Raw genomic sequence first — 27,526 nt, forward strand, 5'->3', positions numbered from 1 at the left:
AATGAAATTCTCAAATTTCATCCCCATTTGCCAATAACTCTTGTGCAACACCTAAAGGGTTAACGAAGTTTGTAAAATCAGTTTTGAATACCTTGAGGGGTGTAGTTTATAGAATGGGGTCATTTTTGGGCGGTTTCTATTATGTAAGCCTCGCAAAGTGACTTCAGACCTGTAGTGGTCCGTAAAAATTGGGTTTTTGTAAATTTCTGAAAAATTTCAAGATTTGCTTCTAAACTTCTAAGCCTTGTAACATCCCCAAAAAATAAAATATCATTCCCAAAATGCTACAAACATGAAGTAGACATATGGGGAATGTAAAGTCATCACAATTTTTGGGGGTATTACTATGTATTACAGAAGTAGAGAAACTGAAACTTTGAAATTTGCAAATTTTTCAAATTTTTTTGTAAATATGGTATTTTTTTATGCAAAAATTTTACTTTTTTGACCCAATTTTAGCAGTGTCATGAAGTACAATATGTGACGAAAAAACAATCTCAGAACGGCCTGGATAAGTCAAAGCGTTTTAAAGTTATGAGCACTTAAAGTGACACTGGTCAGATTTGCAAAAAATGGCCAAGTCCTTAAGGTGAAATAGGGCCGAGTCCTTAAGGGGTTAATAGCGGAATTGAAACCGCTAGTCTGAAAGTAGCCTAAGCAGATATCTTTCTTTCACAATCTTGCTGTTTAAAAACAACTCAGGACTTTCAGGCTGGACAAGTGAAAGTTTTAACCCTTTCAGGACCAAGCCATTTTTCATCTTTCTGCCCAGGCCATTTTTAGCAAATCTGACCAGTGACACTTTGTGGTAATAACTTTAAAACGCTTTGACTTATCCAGGCCATTCTGAGATTATTTTCTCGTCACATGTTGTACTTCATGACAGTGGTAATATTGATGTAGCAAAAAGACCGGCACTTCGCAGAATTTCAATCAGGAATTCGATTTATTGGTCACATATTATTTCATAGTGACACGTTTCAGCACCAGTGTGCTTTCTTCAGACTATATATAAACATCTCACATGCAATCTTTAACCCCTTAGGGACACATGACGTACCGGTACGGCATGTTACCCGAGTCCTTAAGGACACATGACGTACTGGTACGTCATGTGTTGTTCCGATCACCGCCGCGTGGCGGGCGGTGATCGAAACAAGGTGCCTGCTCAAATCATTGAGCAGGCACCTTGGCTAAATGTGCGGGGGGGTCCCGTGACCCCCCCCCATGTCGGCGATCGCCGCAAACCGCAGGTCAATTCAGACCTGCGGTTTGCGGCTTTCTATAGTGCGGCAGTGGTGCCATCGGGTCCCCATGGGACGGCATGGAAGGCAGCGCGATGCCTTCCTGAGGCATCTGCACTGCCTTCCGGTGAAGAGCCTGTGAGATCCAGCCCCCTGGATCTCACAGGCCCCGGAAGCTGTATGAGTAATACACACAGTATTACTCATACAGCCAATGCATTCCAATACAGAAGTATTGGAATGCATTGTAAAGGAATATACCCCCAAAAGTTCAAATCCCAAAGTTGGACAAAAAATAACGTGAAAAAAAAAGTTGAAAAAAATAAAGTTTTCCCCCCGAAAAATTTAAAGTTTCAAGTAAAAATAAACAAAAACTTCATTTTCCCCAAATAAAGTTAAAAAAAATTGGTAAAAAATAGGGGGGGGGGGAGTATACATATTAGGTATCGGTATCGACCGGCTCTATAAACATATCACATGACCTAACCTATCAGATGAACACCGTAAAAAATTAAAACTGTGCTAAATAAACAATTTTTTTGTCACCTTACATCACAAAAAGTACAACAGCAAGCGATCAAAAAGGCGTTTGCCCACCGAAATAGTACCAATCTAACCGTCACCTCATCCCGCAAAAAATTAGCCCCTCCCTGAGACAATCGCCCAAAAAATAAAAAAACTATGGCTCAGAATATGGAAACACTAAAACATCATTTTTTTTGTTTGAAAAAAGCTGTTATTGTGTAAAACTTACATAAATAAAAAAAAAGTATACATATTTGGTATCACCGCGTTCGTATCGACCGGCTCTATAAAAATATCACATGACCTAACCTCTCAGATGAACACCGTAAAAAATAAAAACTGCTAAATAAACCATTTTTTGTCACCTTACATTACAAAAAGTGTAATAGCAAGCGATCAAAAAGTCACACGCACCCCAAAATAGTGCCAATAAAACCGTCATCTCAACCCTCCCCAAGGTAATCGCCCAAAAACTGAAAAAATTATGGCTCTCAGACTATGGAAACACTAAAATACTATTTTTTTTTGCTTCAAAAATGAAATCATTGTGTAAAACTTACATAAATAAATAAAAAGTATACACATTAGGTATCGCCGCATCCGTGACAACCTGGTCTATAAAAATATCACATGCACAACCAAGTATCCGATAAAATCAAGTGTGCACTGCGCAACGCCATCTGTGGCAAGGTCCACCTAACCACAGATACGTGGACCAGTAAGCACGGCCAGGGACGCTATATCTCCCTAACTGCACACTGGGTAAATGTAGTGGCGGCTGGGCCCCAGGCGGAGAGCTGTTTGGCGCACGTCCTTCCGCCGCCAAGGATCGCAGGGCAACATTCTTTGCCTCCTGTTGCCTCCTCCACCTACTCGGCTTCCTCCTCCTCTTCTTCCACCTGCTCATCCAGTCAGCCACACACCTTCACCACCAACTTCAGCACAGCCCGGGGTAAACGTCAGCAGGCCATTCTGAAACTCATATGTTTGGGGGACAGGCCCCACACCGCACAGGAGTTGAGGCGGGGTATAGAACAACAGACCGACGAGTGGTTGCTGCCGGTGAGCCTCAAGCCCGGCCTGGTGGTGTGCGATAATGGGCGAAATCTCGTTGCAGCTCTGGGACTAGCCGGTTTGACGCACATCCCTTGCCTGGCGCATGTGCTGAATTTGGTGGTGCAGAAGTTCATTTACAACTACCCCGACATGTCAGAGCTGCTGCATAAAGTGCGGGCCGTCTGTGTGTGCTTCCGGCGTTCACATCCTACGGCTGCTCGCCTGTCTGCGCTACAGTGTAACTTCGGCCTTCACGTTCACTGCCTCATATGCGACGTGCCCACCAGGTGGAACTCCACCTTGCACATGCTGGACAGACTGTGCGAGCAGCAGTAGGCCATAGTGGAGTTTCAGCTGCAGCATGCACGGGTCAGTCGCACTGCGGAACAGCACCACTTCACCACCAATGACTGGGCCTCCATGCGAGACCTGTGTGCGCTGTTTCGAGTACTCCACCAACATGGCCAGTGGCGATGACGCCGTTGTTAAAGATGTGTGAATTTTATTCTATATTTTGTATATCTAGGACTGTAATGAGTTAAACTTTTTCTTCTCCAAGTGCCTCCCACCCCTCTCTTTGTTTCAAGACTGTAGAAGAGAGGGGGGGGCAAAGTGCTGCGGGCAGTGTCTGATTTCTCATCTTTTTGCAGGTGTCCCATAGAGTGTGGTGGAGATGCGTAAGCCAATCATATGGCTTGATGATATATATTATTCACTGCCTATAGAGAAGTGTCACATATGACGTATGCAGTATTATTGTTAGAATAGAAGCCATTACAAAATGGCGATGGTAACGAGATGTTTACATTAGTTCACATTCCAAAGTGGTATTCACTGCGCAGATGCCAGGGTGTTATCTCCTCTCTCTTATCTCTTCTTCCTTTTTGACCAATGAAACAATGTTTAAGCCTCAGTGAGGACTGCCCTCTTCTGAAGATGTATAATACGGCTTACCTGATTTAAATAAAGTTAGAGATTGCTTTGACCAACTTCTGTGTCAGTGTTCAGTCTCTCAGCCACGCGTGGATATTAACCCCCGGGGGGGTACATTGATCTGGAACACCAGAGTGTATCTAAAATGCCCTAATTTAGGGCTGCTTTAACAAATGGCGCCCAACGTGGGGCCCCAAGGCGAAGGTAGCATCGACAGCCGACACACAAGAGGCCCCAGGACTTGACGAACGGCAGAGAGGAGATGGCTGGCTTTCATAGAATGGTAAGAATACTCTTACCTGCCTTTCTGCCATTTAGTTTGTCACTTCATGTTGGCTTAGTCTGCTGTGAGGTGGTACCCATGTAAGTATAGTAGTCGGCTGTAATGCTGAAAGCCTGGGGTCCATAGAACCATAGTCTGAAATCATAGATCACTCTGGTGTGTATATGTTTTGTGTGTGTCTGTGATATATGCGAGGAGTGAGTTGAGCACAGACGGTAAAACCACAGACAAAGGGAGGGGACAGTAACCTCCTGGTTTGGAAGGGGGCGCTGTAGCGCTGAGGTGTGGGACAAAGGAACTCCGGCTGACCTGACCAGGGAGACTGTAGTTCCACATGACTCATTGATCAGGGGAAGACTGCGGAGACTACCTGACCTGACCCTAGGAAGATGGTAGTTCCACATGACTTATTGATCAAGGGGAAGACTGTGGAGACTACCTGACCTGACCCCCAGGAAGATGCGACGGAGCCCGGCCTGACCCCTGGTTTTGGGGAAGACGTGCGGGGAGTCCCGGCTGACTAGTCAGACGTGATAGTCAGATTTGAGCAAACCAGTGGGAGGGTGAATCCTTTGTCTGCGGAGGAAAGGGTTAAAGGTGCTGATCACTCCTCTGTTTTGTGTGTGTGTCAGTTTGTAATACTGTTGTTAAGATGGGTCAGTCCCAGTATTATAAAGAGGGAGATTATAGGATGTGATATGGAGAATTGAAAGTTAAAATGTGACAAAGAATGTTAGAGAAAGTGTGGCCCCGGACAGAAGGTCGCCTGGCTGGCAACAGGGATGAAAATCTGTAAGAAACTGTGAAGTTAGAGCTTACAGATTGAGGGCATCAGAACTCCGGTGATGTTGAAGGGGGAGTTTTAACGAGTGAGAAAACAGAGCAGTGTCAGGGAAAGCAATGGCAACTGGAGGGACAAAAATATGGTCAGGAACTGTGAAATAGAGAAATTCATTCCCCCCCCCCCCCCCTTCACACAGAAACATTCCTGAGATAAGAGGAGCAGGAAAATGGGGGAGGGAAAAATGGGGGCAGAGAATCGTGCAGAGTAAGTGATGTTATATGTGTAATATTATTATTATAGAAGACAAAGAATTGTTCAATAATCTTCTTTCTTCTTTCCCAAGCAGTGCACTGTGGGAATCCGGCTTTTAACAAAATGACTGTATGATTATAACATGTATATTGTCTTACAGCGACAGACCATCAGCAATTCTGGGTGTGGTGTGGCTATCTGTTTCCAGGAAAGCTGTGTTTGTCTGTGCTGCAAGTTTTGGGATGAAACAATGTGGGTTGGAAGACATGAATGATTCAGTGGAATGTGAATGGGTGTGGCTTTGAGTTGTAATTGAGGCGAATATGTGTGAAGACTGATTATGAGCTGTTAATGAAAATGTATATGAATGCGTATGGAGTACGGTATTTGTTTTTTAAATAATATGTGCATTGAGGATTTTATTTTATTTTTTCTTGGAAGTTTTGGGGTTTTTATTGGTGCCAACAGCATTGATCAAGCTGTACATTTTTTTATATCGAAGTCAATGAAAAGTTTTTATGGGCCCTTTGTGTGTTCATGTCTGTATTGTCAGATCTGTTTGTTTCAATGTTTGAAGTTACGTGTTACATGTTAAGTGTTGTGCTAAACATCAGAGCTCTGTTCTGATAGATAGCTGCCACATTACTGACAGACAAAAGAAGGACCACAGCGTCCGACTGAAGGGGGTGGACTTAGATGACTCAGAGCGGAGGGAGGAGGATAGGGGTGGACGTTACAGACAATGACAGCCCTTGTGCCCATCCCCTAGTTATAAGACACTCCCATAGAAGATGAGAAGTCCTAGTAACATAGTAACATAGTAACATAGTACATAAGGCCGAAAAAAGACATTTGTCCATCCAGTTCGGCCTGTTATCCTGCAAGTTGATCCAGAGGAAGGCAAAAAAAACCTGTGAGGTAGAAGCCAATTTACTCCACTTTAGGGGAATAAAAAATTTCTTCCCGACTCCAATCATGCAATCAGATTAACTCCCTGGATCAACGACCCCTCTCTAGTAGCTATAGCCTGTAATATTATTACGCTCTAGAAACACATCCAGGCCCCTCTTGAATTCCTTTATTGTACTCACCATCACCACCTCCTCAGGCAGAGAGTTCCATAGTCTCACTGCTCTTACCGTAAAGAATCCTCTTCTATGTTTGTGTACAAACCTTCTTTCCTCCAAACGCAGAGGATGTCCCCTCGTCACAGTCACAGTCCTGGGGATAAATAGCTGATGGGATAGATCTCTGTACTGACCCCTGATATATTTATACATATTAATTAGATCTCCCCTCAGTCGTCTTTTTTCTAAAGTGAATAACCCTAATTTTGATAATCTTTCAGGGTACTGTAGTTGCCCCATTCCAGTTATTACTTTAGTTGCCCTCCTCTGAACCCTCTCTAGCTCTGCTATGTCTGCCTTGTTTACAGGAGCCCAGAACTGTACACAGTACTCCATGTGTGGTCTGACTAGCGATTTGTAAAGTGGTAAGACTATGTTCATATCACGGGAATCTATGCCCCTTTTGATGCAACCCATTATCTTGTTGGCCTTGGCAGCAGCTGCCTGACACTGGTTTTTGCTGTTTAGTTTGCTGTTTATTAAAATTCCTAGATCCTTTTCCATGTCAGTGTTACCGAGTGTTTTACCATTTAGTATGTACGGGTGACTTGCATTTTTCCTTCCCATGTGCATAACCTTACATTTATCAGTGTTAAACCTCATCTGCCACTTATCTGCCCAAGCCTCCAATCTATCCAGATCCCTCGGTAGCAGTATACTGTCCTCTTCAGTGTAAATTACTTTACACAGTTTAGTGTCATCTGCGAAAATTGATACTTTACTATGCAAGCCTTCTACAAGATCATTAATAAATATATTGAAGAGAATAGGGCCCAATACTGACCCCTGAGGTACCCCACTAGTGACAGTGACCCAATCTGAGTATGTACCGTTAATAACCACCCTCTGTTTTCTATCATTGAGCCAGTTACTTACCCACATACAGATGTTTTCTCCCAGTCCGAGCATTCTCATTTTATATACTAACCTTTTATATGGTACAGTGTCAAATGCTTTGGAGAAGTCCAGATATACGACATCCATTGATTCGCCGCTGTCAAGTCTAGAACTTACCTCCTCATAGAAACTGATTAAATTAGTTTGACATGACCGATCCCTCACGAAGCCATGCTGATATGGCGTTATTTGCTTATTTCCGTTGAGATGCTCTAATATAGCATCTCTCAGAAAACCTTCAAACAGTTTACCCACAACAGATGTTAAACTTACCGGCCTATAGTTTCCAGGCTCTGTTTTTGGCCCCTTTTTGAATATTGGCACCACATATGCCACGCGCCAATCCTGTGGGACATTCCCTGTCAGTATAGAGTCTGCAAATATCATAAATAAGGGTCTGGCTATGACATTACTTAATTCCTTTAGGATACGGGGGTGTATGCCATCCGGTCCTGGCGATTTGTCTATTTTAATCTTTTTAAGCCGCTGATGTACTTCTTCCTGGGTCAGACAGGACACTTTTAATGGGGAATTTATTTTTACATTCTGCATGTCATCTGACAATTTATTTTCCTCAGTGAATACATTGGAGAAAAAAATATTTAACAGCTTTGCTTTCTCCTTGTCGCTCTCTGCGACTCCCCCCTCATTACTCTTTAAAGGTCCAACACCTTCAGCTTTATACTTTTTAACATTTATATAATTGAAGAACATTTTAGGGTTAGTTTTACTCTCTTTGGCAATTAATCTCTCGGTCTCTAGTTTGGCCGCTTTTATTTGTTTTTTACATGTTCTATTTTTTTCCTTATAGTTTTTCAGTGCTTCCCTGCAACCCTCCTGTTTTAGTGTTTTATATGCTTTCTTTTTGTCATTTATTGCTTTCTTTACAGTTCTATTTATCCACATTGGTTTCTTTTTGTTCCTTAAACTTTTATTACCATACGGTATGTACCTCTCACAATGAGTTTTTAGGATGTTTTTAAAGATATCCCTGTTTTGTTTTCCAGTCTATTAATTCCGCGATAGGGAAAGTTGGATATTTCTGTAAGCCAAAATGCAGAGTAACATCAAGCGGCATTGGGTGGTTCAGTGGTGCCAACCAGAGGTAGTGTTCCTTTGGCATTGCTACAGCCCTGATGTCAAACGCCTCATTGAAGTGAGGAAAAAGTAAGTCTGCCACCCTGTGATGGGCCTGCAGAGTCTGTGGGACCCAGATCCCAGAAGAGAGAGTGTTGTGCTGTGTGTGGTACTCCTCGTCCACACAACACGAGAGGATTGTATTCTATGTTGACCATGCCCGGATCACTGTCCGTCCCCACAGACACCCATGTTTTTTTGTTATAAGGAGAACACAAAGACAGGTAAGGGGAGGGGGGGAGTTAGATCAAGATTAGGAAACAGGAAATCCAGTATCGGCTCTACTTTTAAACATTTTAAGCAGATTCAGTCTGGCCCAATGATATCCCTTACTCTGGGTGATAAAGAAGTAGTCTCTTTTTGATTGATACTGGAGCAGCCAAGACAGTTGTGCACAGCAAACATGGCCTCCCCTGATTTACTCTCCAAGCACACCAGTCTTTAGGTAGAAGTGGATGGGAAAGTAGTACGCTCCTTTTCAACAGAAACCATCCATATTAGATTTGCCCCTAACCAAGACGCGCTTGCCCATTTGCTGGTCAGTGGTAACGCCCTTTGTTGCCTCCTAGGTGCAGATTTGCTTGCAAAAGTACATGCTGGTATCTCACATCAGGAGGACGGCACTGTGAAGCTTACAGGTGCCCTCAACGACCAGGAACTTTGTTTGTTGGCCATTGGTGATAAAATTCCCTGGTCCATGTTTGTATCAGTACTCCCAGAAGCTGAAAAAAGCAAAACCATTCACCATTGGATGGTACATAACCTACATGCCGTTAATGAAGTCACAGTTTCTAACACCCACATCGTGCCCAATACACACACCTTGTTGGCTCAGGTTCCCATTACCCCTACTCACTCCACTGTGATTGATTTGTCCTTTAGTCCCTACCGCTTCACAGATGAGGTGGTAGATGCTTTTTATTCTAGAACTGGCAATTTTGTGTTCCCCCACAATGTACTATCAGATTATTACATTTAGATTGTATTGTTATGAAGTGAGTGGCCATGACTCAGCTGTCCTCACCCAACCGCATGGCCAGCAGTAACGCCCCGTAGCATATTATTCAGCCAGACTTGATCCCGTGGCCAGAGGTGCCCCTTTCTGCATCAGAGCTGTAGTAGTTGTACTAGCTATGCTTGATGAAAGCTCTGAGATAGTACTGAACCACAAAGTGATGGTGATATTACATCTATCCTGATGAACGTACAATCCAAATGATTGTTTTGTTGCCCGTTATTTGAGAATGCAGTGTTCCATTTTGTTGCCTGACAATGTTGCTCTCCAAAGGTGTAATACTTTGGACCCAGCCACCCTGTTGCCTCTGGACCAAGGGGGGAGGGAAGAGTTAGGGCACCGCACTTTAAACTTTTCTTCCAGATTCAAAGGAAGAGGCTCCTGACTGTTTGCAGATGATGTCGCAAGAGGTAGTGGGATTTGGTAAATCAGCCATTAGGTAATCTAGATCATGTGCTCTTTGTGGATGGATCGAGGTATGGCCAGGATGGCAGGTACTACACAGGTTGGGCAGTGGTGATTAAACGTGAACTACCACACATGTCTGCTCAAGAAGTGGAGCTAAAAGACTCTGAAGATGGCTTGCAGCTATGCAGATGGAAAAACAGCCAACATTTACACTGATTCCAGGTGTGCTTTTGGGATAGCCCATGACTATGGGCCCATATGGAAAGCCAGAGACTCCTTGATCGCTTCAGGTAAACCCATCGAAAATGGGGAAGCAGTGAGGTCTCTGATGGAAGCCCTCTTGTCACTAACATGAGAGGTGATGATAGCAACAAAAGGCCACTGTAAACAGATGCAGAGGAGGCAAAGGGGAAAGCCACGGCAGATCAGGCGGCAAAAATGGCTGCCAAATTACCTAAGCAGACCCCTGTCTTAAGTGGCCACAGTTCAGGTCCCTGAAATAACTCCTCCTGTCTCCCGAAAGTTCTTAAGACCTTACAAACCAGATGGGGAAGGAGGAAAGGGACTGGTGGATGGAAAAGGGGGGACTACAAATAAGAAGGGAAACTTTGCTTTCCCAGGTCCCTTTAATCCACGATGGCACAGGCAACCCATGGAGTGATGCACCAGACAGAAACTGCTATGTGTGATTTAGTACGTAGCATATGGTACGCCCCAGGGTTCAGCACTGTAACAGTCAGACATACTCAAGGATAAACGGTTGTGCCCACAACAACGTGGGCAAGGTGGTTAAGGTACCCAAGAAACACGTCTTGCTTTTTGTATCTGTTTCAACGTTTACAGACTACCTTCAACTACACAAGGTGGGCATGTATGAGTATGTATTGATATGTGACTTGTTTTCAGGATGGCCAAAACCGTACCCACAGAAGTAAAAAAGATGATGGCCGAAGTTGTGTGCAGGTATGGGGTACCTTAGATCATTGAAAGTGACACAGGTGTTTACTTCACAGGTGAAGTGATGCAGGAGATGATGAAGGTTTTGGGTGTAGGACAGGCCATACATGCTTCGTACCATACACAAAGCAGCAGTAGAGTAGGGAAAAGGAACTGAACGGGACACTAAGTTAAAGATTCAAAAGCCTTAGAGTGCCTGTTGGTAGCCCTCTTTTAGTAAGGTATACGCCTAACCGTGAGACAGGCCTTTGTCCCTATAAGGTCCTTTTTGGGTCAGCCCCTAGGATGGGATTTATTTCCCACAGCAGCTTCAGATGCAACATGGTTGTCTGACAGATTATGTGATCAGTTTGTACAAGCATTTGACTAAAGTACATTTTCGAGTTTTTGCTTCACTTCCAGGTTTTGATAAAGTACCAGGAACCCACCCACTTGTGTCTGGAGATTGGGTGGTAGAAAAAGACACGTTAGAAAAGTCCTAAAACCCTGGTTTGATGGTCCATTCCGAGTGTTGTTGACCACATGCACAGTGAAGCTCAAAGAAAAGCATAATTGGATTGATTTCAAGGAAGTGTTGAGACTGGTTTTCCCTTGTGTGACTGTTGATCATGACTCAAAAGAATATGAAAAATTGTATGAAAACATCGATCCAGAAAATCAGAAGCACTGATAACCTCCAGTCCCCCCCATATAATGTCAACGCCGGTTAGGGAAAGATCATCTGACTTCCCCGTGCTCAAATCCAGTGTCACGGGAGGCTGTTCGCTAGGAATGACTTGTCGTGGAAGCTGGTGAAAAGGAGGCGGAGCATTGGGACAGATGGTTAGGTTTAGGGAGAGAATGAAATTCAAGGGGGGACTTTTAAAGATGTGTGAATTTTATTCTATATTTTGTATATCTAGGACTGTAATGAGTTAAACTTTTTCTTCTCCAAGTGCCTCCCACCCCTCTCTTTGTTTCAAGACTGTAGAAGAGAGGGGGGGGGGCAAAGTGCTGCGGGCAGTGTCTGATTTCTCATCTTTTTGCAGGTGTCCCATAGAGTGTGGTGGAGATGCGTAAGCCAATCATATGGCTTGATGATATATATTATTCACTGCCTATAGAGAAGCACCTCTTTGAAGTGTCACATATGACATATGCAGTATTATTGTTAGAATAGAAGCCATTACAAAATGGCGATGGTAACGAGATGTTTACATTAGTTCACATTCCAAAGTGGTATTCACTGCGCAGATGCCAGGGTGTTATCTTCTCTCTCTTATCTCTTCTTCCTTTTTGACCAATGAAACAATGTTTAAGCCTCAGTGAGGACTGCCCTCTTCTGAAGATGTATAATACGGCTTACCTGATTTAAATAAAGTTAGAGATTGCTTTGACCAACTTCTGTGTCAGTGTTCAGTCTCTCAGCCACGCGTGGATATTAACCCCTGGGGGGGTACATTGATCTGGAACACCAGAGTGTATCTAAAATGCCCTAATTTAGGGCTGCTTTAACGCCGTTATCAGCGTTACAATACCACTTCTATGTCTCCTTGAGAAAACACTTAGGGCGATGATGGAAGAGGAGGTGGCCCAGGAGGAAGAGGAGGAAGAGGGGTCATTTTTAGCACTTTCATGCCAGTCTCTTAGAAGTGACTCAGAGGGAGGTTTTTTGCAACACCAGAGGCCAGGTACAAATGTGGCCAGACAGGGCCCACTACTGGAGGACGAGGATGAGGTGGAGGAGGATGAGGATGAAGCATGTTCACAGCGGGGTGGCACCCAACGCAGCTCGGGCCCATCACTGGTGCATGGCTGGGGGGGAACGTAGGACGATGACGATACGCCTCCCACAGAGGACAGCTTGTCCTTACCTCTGGGCAGCCTGGCACACATGAGCGACTACATGCTGCAGTGCCTGCGCAACAACAGCAGAGTTGCCCACATTTTAACGTGTGCGGACTACTGGGTTGCCACCCTGCTGGATCCACGGTACAAAGACAATGTGCCCACCTTACTTCCTGCACTGGAGCGTGATAGGAAGATGCGCGAGTACAAGCGCACGTTGGTAGACGCGCTACTGAGAGCATTCCCAAATGTCACAGGGGAACAAGTGGAAGCCCAAGGCGAAGGCAGAGGAGGAGCAAGAGGTCACCAACGCAGCTGTGTCACGGCCAGCTCCTCTGAGGGCAGGGTTAGCATGGCAGAGATGTGGAAAAGTTTTGTCACCACGCCACAGCTAACTGCACCACCACCTGATACGGAACGTGTTAGCAGGAGGCAACATTTCACTAACATGGTGGAACAGTACGTGTGCACACCCCTCCACGTACTGACTGATGGTTCGGCCCCATTCAACTTCTGGGTCTCCAAATTGTCCACGTGGCCAGAGCTAGCCTTTTATGCCTTGGAGGTGCTGGCCTGCCCGGCGGCCAGCGTTTTGTCTGAACATGTATTCAGCATGGCAGGGGGCGTCATTACAGACAAACGCAGCCGCCTGTCTACAGCCAATGTGGACAAGCTGACGTTCATAAAAATGAACCAGGCATGGATCCCATAGGACCTGTCCATCCCTTGTGCAGATTAGACATTTATAACTACCTCCCCTTAACCATATATTATTGTACTCCAGGGCACTTCCTCACTCAATCCTTTTTTATTTTCATTTTACCATTATATTGCGGTGCAACCCAAAGTTGAATGAACCTCTCCTCTGTCTGGGTGCCGGGGCCTAAAAATATCCGACAGCGGCCTGTTGCAGTGTTGGGTGACGTGAAGCCTGATTCTCTGCTATGGGACCTCTCTCCTCTGTCTGGGTGCCGGGGCCTAAAAATATCCGACAGTGGCCTGTTCCAGTGGTGGGTGACGTGAAAAGCCTGATTCTCTGCTATGGGACCTCTCCTGTCTGGGTGCCGGGGCCTAAATATCTGACAATGGCCTGTTCCAGTGGTGGGTGACGTGAAGCCTGATTCTCTGCCATGAGACCTCTCTCCAATTGATATTAGTTAATTTTAATTCATTTCCCTATCCACATTTGTTTGCAGGGGATTTACCTACATTTTGCAGCCCTCTAGCCCTTTCCTGGGCTATTTTACAGCCTTTTTAGTGCCGAAAAGTTCAGGTCCCCATTGACTTCAATGGGGTACGGGGCGAAGTTCGGGTCGAGTTCGGATCACGAACATTTCCGGGAAGTTCGGCCGAACTTCTCAAACCCGAACATCCAGGTGTTCGCTCAACTGTATGTATGAGTAATACTGTGTGTATTACTCATACAGCTTCCGGGGGCTGGATCTCACAGGCTCTTCACCGGAAGGCAGTGCAGATGCCTCAGGAAGGCATCGTGCTGCCTTTCATGCCATCGGGTCCCCCCTACAGCCGCATGGGGACTCTATGGCACCGCCGCCAGCAGCCAATCCGCAGGTCAATTTGCGGCGATCACTGACACGGGTGGGGGGGGGGGGGGGGCACACGCGCATTTAGCCAAGGTGCCTGTTCAATGATTTGATCGGAAATACACAGGACCACCCGTACGCCCTGTGTCCTGAAGAGGTTAATCAATTTTTTCCACTAACAAAAGCAAGGGTTAACAGCCAAACAAAACTCAATATTCATTACCCCGATTCTGTAGTTTACAGAAATACCACATATATGGTCGTAAACTGCTGTACGGGCACACGGCAGGGCGCAGAAGGAAAGAAACGCCATATGGTTTTTGGAAGGCAGATTTCACTGGGATAATTTTAAAGCTGCCATGTCACATTTTTTTTTACTTGAAACTTAAAAAAGTTTTCAAAAAAACATTTTAACTATTTTTTGTCCTACTCTGGGAGGGGTCTGATCCCTTTTACAATGCATCACAATACTTCTGTATTGTGATGCATTGACTAAGTGTATTACCAGTGTAATACACTTACAGCCAGCTTGCCTGCGAGATCCAGGGGGCTGGATCTCACAGGCTCTCCCGGAAGGCAGCCACGATGCCCAAGGAAGATATCGGGCTGCCTTCCCTGCCATCGGGTCCCCGTCACAGCAGCGCAGGGACCCGATGGACACCCTGCACACATCTGAAGCACGCATGTGCCGCGGTCAGCGCTGACTGCCGCTGTGCAGGGGTTAATGTGCCGGCATCAGTGACTTCACCGAAGCCAGCGCATACAGCAGGGGTCTGGCTATAAGTGACTGCTGGACCCCTGTCGCAGATTGGGCTCCTGCACCCACCCGATTAGCGCGCCGTACATGTACAGCGCTGGGCGTTAAGTCACGTCCAGTTGGGCGTTAAGGGGTTAATGTAAAGATTGCTTGGCAGAATGTGCCTGTGTTCTGAATAGGCAATAAGCTGCTGCCAGACACATGAAGAAAAGGATCAGGCATGTAAAATTCAACATTACTCATCCTTCGGCGTCCTCTGTGTATGGGACACCATCATACACATCAGCCCTGTGAAGAGGTCAGCTGTAATCTAATGGCTATGAGCATTGTAATCCATCTTCGACCACAACGTTTGAATGTTCAGAGGGAAAATAAAACTATTAAAAATAGAGACTGATGTGTGTTCAGTTATTTTATTAAACAGTCTGCTGAAATTTTTAGGCAGTCTTGGCAGCCCGGGTACGTTTTTTCTTCACCACAACGGGTTTCTGGCTCCTCAAGATAGCACTTGCACGACGAAGAGCAGCCTAAGAAAAATCACAGAGGAGACAACTGAATAGATCTGTAAATCGTATTACATAAACATTAAAAACACAGAATGTGCAACAACCCCCCCCCAAAAAAAAACACCATCATTGGCAAGATATATGCATGAAGTAGAGACTTGCGTTTTACATGGTTGTGCACAGGGGATATATAGATGAGAAATGCACAATATAGAAATGTACAATATTTAAACAATGCATAAAGCTGCTGGATGGACAGTAAAGGCCGTATCAGATGCTCTCATGTTCAGGCAGGACGAGTGCCGATGGACAGTAAACACGATCGGCGCTCGTTAGCATTGGCCTACTACAAAGGCCGATTAAAAGTGGATGGGAGTCTAGTGTCCCATCCACTGGTGGCTAAAAGTAAATGGGAAAAAGATGTTGGCAAATTAACTGATGACCAATGGTCTGATATACTGGAGGCGATACCTCTCTCTTCCCTGAGTGAAGGACGTAAACTCTCGCAGCTGTTTATTGTCCATAGGGTCTACAAAACTCCGTTTTTTTTGTTCCGTATAGGGTTCAGGCCCACGGATGAATGTCCAAGATGTTCTGTGGTTTCTGCAGATTTGTTGCATATGATGTGGACGTGCGAGAGGTTAGGGAGATACTGGGAGTTGGTACGTCAGACAATACAGGACGTTTACAAGGTACGAGTACCCTCTGATCCTAAAGTGTGTGTGTTGGGATATGTCTCTGAACTGGCCACAGGTCAGGTACATAAAATAGCTATAGGTAGAATGTTATATGTTGCTAGAAAGTTAATCGCTCTGCATTGGATACAGACAGCGCCGCCAATCCTAGGCGAATTCCTAAGCGCGGTTGACACGATGCTGAGTTATGAACGGATGGTATATCAGAAGCGTGGATGCCCAGCGAAATTTGGAAAATTATGGGATTTATGGCTGTCGTTTCGACGTCTGAATGGAAATGTTTAAAATGTGCCTTTGTACTTTGCAGGTTAGGGAGGGAGGGAGGGGGGTGGGGTCGGTTGGGTACTTAATTAATACACATAGGCTGATACCCTTTATGTTTTTAGCCTTATGGACAGTATATTTCTATGTCATCCTTGTTTACAATGTGTTAAAATGTGTATTTACACTGTAAAATGTTTAATAAAAAAGATCTGATTCAAAAAAAAAAAAGTGGATGGGAGAGGAATGTGCTACCAAATTTGTTAGTCCCCCATTCAGTCCTAGGGATTATCAGCAGCACATCCCTGATTACACAGGACTAAGTACTGACGGTAATCATTCTGATGAAAGATGCAAATCAGAAACGTTTGCTCGTTTATCGGAGGCGCAATTACATGGGCCAATCATCAACTAGTGTATATCGTCCAGTCTAATAGAGGCTTAACTAATACAAATCTAAAACATAATAGCAGGTACTGTGATCCACCCACCATACGAAGGTCTCTCCTGTAATTGTTCTTGCGGATAATATTGCGCACACTACTGAGTGTGGCACGTGAGTTCTTGTTGATGGTGATTTTCTCGTATGATGTAGCAGGCTTACGTTGGCCTAAAAACAGAAAAGTTTACTTAGTGTGAAATTTTTAAAGCAGACTAACAAAATTGGAAAAAACAGATACACGGCTAAAGCACCTTCAAAACTGCCACTTTTCCATGGAGGACTGCTCAAGAGGGAGAGACCAGGAAACTGCAAATTCCTTACAACATCGGCAGTTCCGAGGAAAGCATTTTAGGAAAATCTATACATCTAAGGCTACTTTCACACTAGCGTTCGGGGCTCCGCTTGTGAGTTCCGTTTGAAGGCTCTCACAAGCGGCCCCGAACGGATCCGTCCAGCCCTAATGCATTCTGAGTGGATGCGGATCCGCTCAGAATGCATCAGTTTGGCACCGTTTGTCCTCCGCTCCGCTCAGCAGGCGGACCCCTGAACGCAGCTTGCAGCGTTCGGGTGTCCGCCTGGCAGTGCGGAGGCAAACGGATCCGTCCAGACTTACAATGGAATATTGACACAATATGGCTCAATTTTCAAACGGATCCGTCCCCCATTGACTTTCAATGTAAAGTCAAAACGGATCCGTTTGCATTATCATGAACAAAAAAAAAAAAATTTTTTTTGTTCATGGTAATGCAAACGGATCCGTTCTGAACGGATCTAAGCGTTTGCATTATAGGTGCGGATCCGTCTGTGCAGATACCAGACGGATCCGCACCAAACGCAGGTGTGAAAGTAGCCTAATGAAAGCATGAGACAGGACACTTCATGGCTTCTGGCAAGTGGGAGCTCAAAAAGACTGTTCTCCACCCCGTGGGGTTGGATCTGGCTACAATACTTTTTTCTCCCGGATTCATATAAAATCTGAGAAAACCCAGAGAAGAGTCATCTCCCATCACACCAGAAAAGCAGCTTTAACCACCTCAGCCCCTATAGCTTAAACACCCTAATGACCAGGCCACTTTTTACACTTCTGACCTACCCTACTTTCACCGTTTATTGCTCGGTCATGCAACTTACCACCCAAATGAATTTTACCTCCTTTTCTTCTCACTAATAGAGCTTTCATTTGGTGGTATTTCATTGCTGCTGACATTTTTACTTTTTTTGTTATTAATCGAAATTTAAAGATTTTTTTTGCAAAAAAATGACATTTCACTTTCAGTTGTAAAATTTTGCAAAAAAAACGAGATCCATATATAAATTTTGCTCTAAATTTATTGTTCTACATGTCTTTGATAAAAAAAAAATGTTTGGGTAAAAAAAAAAAAAAAATGGTTTGGGTAAAAGTTATAGCGTTTACAAACTATGGTACAAAAATGTGAATTTCCGCTTTTTGAAGCAGCTCTGACTTTCTGAGCACCTGTCATGTTTCCTGAGGTTCTACAATGCCCAGACAGTACAAACACCCCACAAATGACCCCATTTCGGAAAGTAGACACACTAAGGTATTCGCTGATGGGCATAGTGAGTTCATAGAACTTTTTATTTTTTGTCACAAGTTAGCGGAAAATGATGATTTTTTTTTTGGATTTTTTATTTCTTACAAAGTCTCATATTCCACTAACTTGTGACAAAAAATAAAAACTTCCATGAACTCACTATGCCCATCAGCGAATACCTTGGGGTCTCTTCTTTCCAAAATGGGGTCACTTGTGGGGTAGTTATACTGCCCTGGCATTCTAGGGACCCAAATGTGTGGTAAGGAGTTTGAAATCAAATTCTGTAAAAAATGGCTGGTGAAATCCGAAAGGTGCTCTTTGGAATGTGGGCCCCTTTGCCCACCTAGGCTGCAAAAAAGTGTCACACATCTGGTATCTCCGTATTCAGGAGAAGTTGGGGAATGTGTTTTGGGGTGTCATTTTACATATACCCATGCTGGGTGAGAGAAATATCTTGGCAAAAGACAACTTTTCCCATTTTTTTTATACAAAGTTGGCATTTGACCAAGATATTTATCTCACCCAGCATGGGTATATGTAAAATGACACCCCAAAACACATTCCCCAACTTCTCCTGAATACGGAGATACCACATGTGTGGCACTTTTTTGCAGCCTAGGTGGGCAAAGGGGCCCACATTCCAAAGAGCACCTTTCGGATTTCACCGGCCATTTTTTACAGAATTTGATTTCAAACTCCTTACCACACATTTGGTCCCTAGAATACCAGGGCAGTATAACTACCCCACAAATGACCCCATTTTGGAAAGAAGACATCCCAAGGTATTTGCTGATGGGCATAGTGAGTTCATGGAAGTTTTTATTTTTTGTCACAAGTTAGTGGAATATGAGACTTTGTAAGAAAAAATAAAATAAAATCATCATTTTCCACTAACTTGTGACAAAAAATAAGAAATTCTAGAAACTCGCCATGCCCCTCACGGAATATCTTGGGGTGTCTTCTTTCCAAAATGGGGTCACTTGTGGGGTAGTTATACTGCCCTGGCATTTTCCAGGGGCCCTAATGTGTGGTAAGTAGGTAAATGACCTGTGAAATCCTGAAGGTGCTCTTTGGAATGTGGGCCCCTTTGCCCACCTAGGCTGCAAAAAAGTGTCACACATCTGGTATCTCCGTATTCAGGAGAAGTAGGGCAATGTGTTTTGGGGTGTCATTTTACATATACCCATGCTGGGTGAGAGAAATATCTTGGCAAAAGACAACTTTTCCCATTTTTTTATACAAAGTTGGCATTTGACTAAGATATTTATCTCACCCAGCATGGGTATATGTAAAATGACACCCCAAAACACATTCCCCAACTTCTCCTGAGTACGGCGATACCAGATGTGTGACACTTTTTTGCAGCCTAGATGCGCAAAGGGGCCCAAATTCCTTTTAGGAGGGCATTTTTAGACATTTGGATACCAGACTTCTTCTCACGCTTTGGGGCCCCTAAAATGCCAGGGCAGTATAAATACCCCACATGTGACCCCATTTGGAAAGAAGACACCCCAAGGTATTCAATGAGGGGCATGGCGAGTTCATCGAATTTTTTTTTTTTTGGCACAAGTTAGCGGAAATTGATATTTTTTTCTCACAAAGTCTCCCTTTCCGCTAACTTGGGACAAAAATTTCAATCTTTCATGGATTCAATATGCCCCTCACGGAATACCTTGGGGTGTCTTCTTTCCGAAATGGGGTCACATGTGGGGTATTTATACTGCCCTGGCATTCTAGGGGCCCTAAAGCGTGAGAAGTAGTCTGGAATATAAAGGTCTAAAAAAATTTACGCATTTGGATTCCGTGAGGGGTATGGTGAGTTCATGTGAGATTTTATTTTTTGACACAAGTTAGTGAAATATGAGACTTTGTAAGAAAAAAAAAAAAAAATTTCCGCTAACAAATGTCTGAATGGAGCCTTACAGGGGGGTGATCAATGACAGGGGGGTGATCAGGGAGTCTATATGGGGTGATCACCCCCCTGTCATTGATCACCCCCCTATAAGGCTCCATTCAGATGTCCGTGATTTGCGGATCCGATCCATGTATCAGTGGATCCGTAAAAATCATACGGACATCTGAATGCAGCCTGACAGGGGGGTGATCAATGACAGGGGGGTGATCAGGGAGTCTATATGGGGTGATCACCCCCCTGTAAGGCTCCATTCAGATGTCCGTATGTGTTTTGCGGATCCGATCCATGTATCAGTGGATCCGTAAAAATCATACGGACTTCTGAATGCAGCCATACAGGGGGGTGATCAATGACATGGGGGTGATCAGGGAGTCTATATGGGGTGATCACCTCAGTCATTGATCACTCCTCTGTAAGGCTCCATTCAGACGTCCGTATGTGTTTTGCGGATCCGATCCATCTATCAGTGGATCCGTAAAATTCATACGGACCTCTGAATGGAGCCTTACAGGGGGTTATCAATGACAGGGGGGTGATCAGGGAGTCTATATGGGGTGAATAAGGGGTTAATAAGTGACGGGGGGGGGGGGGGGGGGGTGTAGTGTAGTGGTGGTTGGTGCTACTTACTGAGCTACCTGTGTCCTCTGGTGGTCGATCCAAACAAAGGGGACCAGAGGACCAGGTAGCAGCTATATTAGACGCTGTTATCATAACAGCGTCTAATATACCTGTTAGGGGTTAAAAAAAAATCACATCTCCAGCCTGCCAGCGAACGATCGCCGCTGGCAGGCTGGAGATCCACTCTCTTGCCTTCCGTTCCTGTGAGCGCGCACGCGCCTGTGTGCGCGCGGTCACAGGAAATCTCGCGTCTCGCGAGATGACGCACGGATGCGTCCAGGAGGAATGAATCAACCACCTTCCGGACGCATCCGTGCGTTAGGCGTTCGAGAGGTGGTTAAAGAGACCATGTATTGACGACTTCAATGTGACTTTGAATAAAAAATAAATAAAAAAAGGCACAAGTGCCTCTTTTTACGCTGCCCTCGCCACGTTTCCAAAATAGGGCATCACAAGGGTGGGAAAGAGACGTAGCCAACAGGCGAGACAAATCTATCTTTGTTTACACCAGTTTTCTGGCACGAATGAGGCCAGAAGTCTATTGCAGCTCTGAGCCGTTGCAGATTTGTTTAGGCTCACGGACTGCAGGAGGATGAACCTAATATATGATGAGGTCTGTTCCGCGTCATGTGGTGCATCGTCCAGCAGTGCAGGTTATATCAAGAATGGCACGGACCCCCCCCCCCTCCCCCGTGTCTTCATATAAGATTTGATGCACCGCACAGACCAGTACAAGGCCATTTCTGCATATATCACAGTTATGGCGAAACTGCTGCCACAGATGCACCCTACACAGGAATCCATGTCTAACATGGCAGCTACGTACCAGCACGCTTCTTCAGGACAACAACAATACCCTTTCCATCAGCAGCGGGCTCAATGCCGACTGTTTTCTTGTGGATGAGCCCATTGTAACGAAAGGAGTTCCTGGCCTTCAGATTGTTGGGCTCCTATAGAAAAAGGCCAAGAAAATAAGTCAAGAAATCCGTACACAAATTTTGACTCGTTATTTCTCTAATTAAAAAAACCAAAAAACACTAGAATAAAAGCATGTCCCGGTAGTTTTTTTCCCCACTAACATTTTCTTCATGCCACTGATCCCCTATAGAGTTGATCTGTAAAAGCCTGAAAAAACTTAGATGCAAAAAAAAAAAAAATCCCCACCCCCAAAAAACAACAACTTCATTAACAAACGCCAGTAGAAAAAAAAAAAAAAAACACTGCGTCCTGCGTTTCATATTTCCAATAGACCAACATCTGGAGTGGGATTTTTACAGCAAAACCACCACTAAAAATGCAGAAGTGCAGAGAAATGCCAGCAAAGAACTGAACCCACCGCTAAGGCTGAGGTCACAGTTTTTTTTTGGCATTTGAGGGGTTTCAAGCTAGTGTATTCAGTGTGGGAAATACGCTCCATGTGACAGAAGTGTTTTCCAGACTGAAGACTGCTCCTGTAACACGAACTAGAGTTATAATGCTGGGTGTTCCTGCACAGCCTTGGCTGTAATGAATTTCACTGACATAATGCAGTCAGTACAATTTATTACACGTTTGGTTCAGGAGCCGTTTTTCTCCCTTCCTTTTTTTTTGCAGATCCATTGAAATGAATGGTTTCGTATACGGAACGCAAAAAATGGAACAGAAAAAAAACGGATTACGCCTTACACGGATACTGCTCAGCTGGAAGTTTATTTCTAAAGCATCTCTTATTAGACTAGAACTGACCAAACGAGGACTCAACATGGATGCCATCTGTGTTTTTTGTTTTAAGGACCCACAGACTGTAATGGGCATGTTAGGTCGACATCGCAGAACAAAGTAGCGCATGTCTCTACTTCACTGACCCACAGTTAGCAAGAAAAAAACACTGATGTGCGAACAGACATTAAAAACAATGGGTCCGTGTGCTGTCTGTAGAAAATGCAGACTGCACATGTCAGTAAAAAAAAAAAAAAAAAAAAAGGAAGTGTGAATGAGACCAAATGCTAGGGATCGACCGATATTGATTTTTTAGGGCCGATACCGATACCGATAATTTGTCAACTTTCAGGCCGATAGCCGATAATTTATACCGATATTCTGGGTATTTTTATTTTTGAGGAAAAAAAAAAAATTCCTACACAAATCTGCTGAAAATTAATGTTTATTGTTAACGTGTATTATTATTTTATTTTTTTTGTAAATCTTTTTCATTTATACTTAATATTTTTGTGTTTTTGTTTTTTTTTTACTAACTTTTAGCCCCCTTAGGGACTAGAACCCTTGTCCCATTCACCCTGATAGATCTCTATCAGGGTGAATAGGAGCTCACACTGTCCCTGCTGCTCTGTGCATAGTGCACACAGCAGCATGGAGCTGACTATGGCAGCCAGGGCTTCAATAGCGTCCTGGCTGCCATGGTAACCGATCGGAGCCCCAGGCTTACACTGCTGGGGCTCCGATCGGAGGAGCAGGGAAGAGGGGATCCTGTGGCCACTGCCACCAATGATTAGAACTGGGGGGTGGGGGGGTGGGGGCGCACTGCGCCACCAATGTTTTTACTATTGGGAGGGGGGGGGGGGCGCACTGCGCCACCAATGACTAATACTAGGGGGCTTGAGGGGGGGGGCGCACTGCGCCACCAATGTTTTTACTATTGGGGTGGGGGGCGCACTGCTTGAGGGGGGGGGGGGGGGGGCGCACTGCGCCACCAATGAAGATACCTCTCTTTCACATACAGGAGGCGGGAGCTGGCTGCAGAATCACATAGCCGGCTCCCGACCTCTATGAGCGATAGCTGCGATCCGCGGCACCTAAGAGGTTAACTACCGCGGACCGTAGCTGCCGTTCATAGAGGTCGGGAGCCGGCTATGTGATTCTGCAGCCAGCTCCCGCCTCCTGTATTTGAATTAATGAAAGACTCATCTTCATTGGTGGCGCAGCGGCCACAGCCCCTCCCCTCCTCTTGTCTTCCATCCTGTCATTGGCGGCAGCGGCAGCAGCAGCACAGGGGGAGGAGACACTGCTTCCTTCTCCCCTGTGCTGCGGAGGGAACACAGAACGCGCTGAGAGCAGCGCGTTCTGTGTTCCCAATACGTTATCGGTATATCGGCAAAATAGATGCCGATAACGTTCAAAATCCTCAATATCGGCCAAACCGATAATCGGTCGATCCCTACCTAATGCTGTCAATTTGAGTCACAGGAGCAATGTTTAGTCCGGGAAATACAGCTGTCACATGGAGCGCATTTCCCTAACGCAGGCATGCTCAACCTGCGGCCCTCCAGCTGTTGTAAATCTACAACTCCCACAATGCCCTGCTGTAGGCTGTTCGGGAATGCTGGGAGTTGTAGTTTTGCAACAGCTGGAGGGCTGCAGGTTGAGCTTGCCTGCCCTAACTGAATACGCTTGCGTACCGCAGATCCAAGATGTTATTTACTACAAGATCGGCTGCAGAATCCTGCCGCTCCCGTTCAGATTTCTGTTGTGGATGTGCAGAAAATCCGCCATTTATGTGGCCAATCCTCAGCTCTTGCATGCATGATAAGCAGCACGCAAATTATTTTCATGGCTGACTATCCTGCAAAAAAGTTACCCTAAAGTTTCCTTCTGCACGTGGACAGGGTTGCAGAAACCGCAATAATATGCATTTGATGTGGACTGTCAGAGGCGGTGGAGATTTCAGAACAGAAACCGTGCCAAAATCCATGCGACCCTGACAAACGTAACTTAGGGTACTTTCACACTTGTGGCAGAGGATTCCGGATGGAGATTTTGGACGGAGATAAAACCGTAGCATGCTGCGGTATTTTCTCCGTCCTGAAAAGTCAAAAAGACTGAACTGAAGACGTCCTGATGCATCCTGAACGGATTGCTCTCCATTCAGAATGCATGGGGATAAAACTGATCAGTTCTTTTCCGGTATAAAGCCCCTAGGAGGGAACTCTATGCCGGAAAAGAATAACGCTAGTGTGAAAGTACCCTTACTGGTGCGTTCAAAGTGACTGGTTGCCATACTTACAGTGCTGTAGGTTTGCTTGTTTCTCTTAATCAAGAAACTAGAGCAGTTCCTGATAATCATCCACTGCAAGTGAGCCGACATTGTGGTGCACCTGGAAAACACAAGAAAACCAAACGTCAGTGCCCGCCCCAAAAAACCTTGTGTGTAAGTGTTGGTAACCACATTGCACCCATGAAGCGCTAAGATAGCGGGGCACGCAGAAGACATGGCTACGATGCTAAAGACGTACATTTGATAGATCACAATAAAGGCGGCGTTGAGTTGGCACTCACGCACACGTCCGTACGGGCACTGGTTGTGCGCACAGCGTTTGCAGATCCATTGATTTAAATGGGTCTGTGATCGGCAACATACGGCCAAAAATGGAACGTGTTCTATGTCTTTGCTGACCCAAAAGTCTACGGAAGCGCTTCATAGTAGTTCCGTGGGATTCCGATACACGCCGCCGCTCTGCAAAAGCGAAGTCCTATCTTCGGTCGTATGCTGCGGATCGCAGACATATAGCATTCGCAACAAGGAGCGCACACAACTGATGCCTGTATATCGTGGACCCGCCATTTACGGTCCGCTATACGGGGACCGAGCCAGTGCGGTCGTCTGAACAAGCCCTTATAAAAGGGGCCACAGCCGCTGTAACAGCATACAGACTACCGCTAAATGCTGCGGTTTTTATGTGCTTCACCCGTACTTGCAATTAACAGCAGGGACAGCTTGCCCACGCCAAAAAAAACACTGCAATTTCTACTTTTTTTCTTCAACATGTCTGACGAGGGGACGGGGCATAGCAGAAAAAAAGGGCAGAGCTTCACAATTCGGTCTTCTCACAACTGACCACTGCTCCATTCACTTCAATAGGACGGCTGAGACGTACGGTAATTAAACTGCTCATCGCTGCTATGAAGATGCCCGCTCTGGTACAGGCGCGGCGCCCTCTACATAAAGCAGAACCAATACTAGTAGAACGATGGCAGACCACCCCTTTAATGGAGTGCGCACTGCGCGGACATCGCTCTATTCGCTGCTATGGGACTAATAGAAATCGCTGGGCCAGAGTTCAACTCGTCTGAGAGCTCCCATAGCAGCTCTACTTCACTTCGGGGGGCGCCCACACTGAGGTGGGACCTGCGCCCACCCGACATTGACGACATGTCCTAGCGATATGCCACCAACATCTGAGATGAGAACATGCCCTTTAAGTGTCTCCTAGCAACCGACCAGAGCACTGCTTTCAGTTTACCAGAGTAAAAAGTGAAATGAAAGCAGTGACGGTTGCTATGGGCAACAACACGGCCACTTCTTGTGAATGAGCGCCGCCACCTGTCAGACACAGGTCACACCTACGGCCTGTGCGGCTTTATTACTACAGGAGACGTCCCATCCCCGAGCTCAGCCCGGTAGCTACCAACTACAGGGCAGGGAGAACCAGCACACGAGGCCGGCCTCTCAGCGCAGACGGACGGAAGCCGCCAAGGCCCAGCCAACATGCGGCCCTCACTATCTCCCCCTCAGACTGAGGTGAGGCGGCGCCATCCCCGCCCGGGACCGCTCAGCGCATCCTCCGGGGACCGCCGGCTCCGTTCCTCCCTCACAATTATGCGGCTATTCTCCGGTTTACGAGCAGCGGCCATAACACGTTACCTCTCACCGCCGAGCCAGGGGAAGGAAAGGAAGAGAGGGGGGCGGAGCCGTTCCTTATTTCCGGTTCGCACGGCTCTCCTCCATAGGCTGTGACGTCACACGCTGCAGAGAGAAACGGGCGCCATGTTAGAAACTGGCAAGCGGCGTCTGACCCGGCGGGACTGAGGGAAAAGTAGTGCCGTGTTCACACGTCGGAATGTGAACGTGTCCAATTTTGCTTGACAAATTGCTCTAAATGTTCAATGGTTTGGGGCTTTAGGGAATCTGAACCACTGACTTGACGTAAAAACACGGCCATGTCATAGACCAATAGATATCCATCACTTGTTTTATGTCCCCATCCAAAAAACACTGATTAACCCTCATTTTATCTTGTTTTTATTCCAAAAGCCATCTTTTATTTATTTTTTACTTTTCTGCCCTCATAAGGGTCCATTCACACGTCCGCAAAATGGGTCCGCATCCATTCCGCAATTTTGCGGAACAGGTGCGGACCCATTCATGCGCACTTCTGTTCCGCAAAAAAAAATAGAACATGTCCATTTCTTGTCCGCAATTGCAGACAAGAAACTGCATTTTCTATGAGAGTGCCGGCGATGTACGGTCCGCAAAATGCGGAACGCACATTGCCGGTGTCCGTGTTTTGCGGATTCGCAATTTGCGGATCCGCAAAACACATACAGACCTGTGAATGAACCCTAACTGTACCAGGGCTTGTTTTGTGCTGGAGGTGTGTTTTGTTTTTATTTATGGCGCCATTTAATTTACCATAGCTTGCGCTGGAAAGCGGGGAAAAAAATTCTTTGTGAGGTGAAACTGCAAAAAATGCCTGTCCTCACAAGATGTTGTGCGGTTTATTTTTACATTATTCACTGTTAGGCCTCATGCACACGACCGTTGTTTTATTCCGTGTCCGTTGCACCTTTTTTCATGATTTTCTGCGGCCCCATTGACTTTCAATGGGTCAGTTGAAAACTCGGCTAATGCACCATTTGCCATCCGCGTCCGTGATCCGTGGTTCCAGTCCGTCCAAAAAATATAACCTGTCCTATTATTTTCGCGGAAAACGGTTCGCGGACCCATTCAAGTCAATGGGACCGCAAAAAAACGCGGAGGCACACAAGATTGTCATCCTCGTCCGCCTCTGTTTTT

The 27,526-nt window shown here is 45.5% G+C and overlaps 1 protein-coding gene and 1 long non-coding RNA gene across 2 annotated transcripts; one reads left to right on the top strand and one right to left on the bottom strand.

Moving 5' to 3' along the window:
- Positions 1-14,779: 14,779 nt before the first annotated feature.
- On the top strand, positions 14,780-16,692 carry LOC120995316. Its single transcript, XR_005777571.1, has 3 exons — positions 14,780-14,835; positions 15,043-15,632; positions 16,451-16,692. It is a non-coding gene; the product is annotated as an uncharacterized LOC120995316 (long non-coding RNA).
- RPL28 (ribosomal protein L28) lies at positions 15,146-26,438 on the bottom strand. The gene is made up of 5 exons (XM_040424432.1): positions 26,375-26,438; positions 24,737-24,827; positions 21,563-21,686; positions 16,700-16,818; positions 15,146-15,273 (listed from the first exon to the last, which is right to left on the bottom strand). The coding sequence occupies exons 2-5, from the start codon at positions 24,815-24,817 to the stop codon at positions 15,184-15,186; spliced, it is 414 nt and encodes a 137-aa protein (XP_040280366.1). The 5' UTR covers positions 24,818-24,827; positions 26,375-26,438; the 3' UTR covers positions 15,146-15,183.
- Positions 26,439-27,526: the final 1,088 nt, after the last annotated feature.

The sequence above is a fragment of the Bufo bufo genome, chromosome 1, assembly GCF_905171765.1.
Source record: "Bufo bufo chromosome 1, aBufBuf1.1, whole genome shotgun sequence".
Taxonomy (NCBI): domain Eukaryota; kingdom Metazoa; phylum Chordata; class Amphibia; order Anura; family Bufonidae; genus Bufo; species Bufo bufo.

Coding starts and splice junctions, on each gene's coding strand:
- RPL28 (XM_040424432.1), bottom strand. CDS start 24,817: ATGTCGGCTCACTTGCAGTGGATGATTATCAGGAACTGCTCTAGTTTC. Junction 16,819..21,562: donor TGTCCTGAAGAAGCGTGCTG/GTACGTAGCTGC, acceptor TTCTGTTTTTAG/GCCAACGTAAGCCTGCTACA. Junction 15,274..16,699: donor ACAGGAGAGACCTTCGTATG/GTGGGTGGATCA, acceptor GATTTTTCTTAG/GCTGCTCTTCGTCGTGCAAG.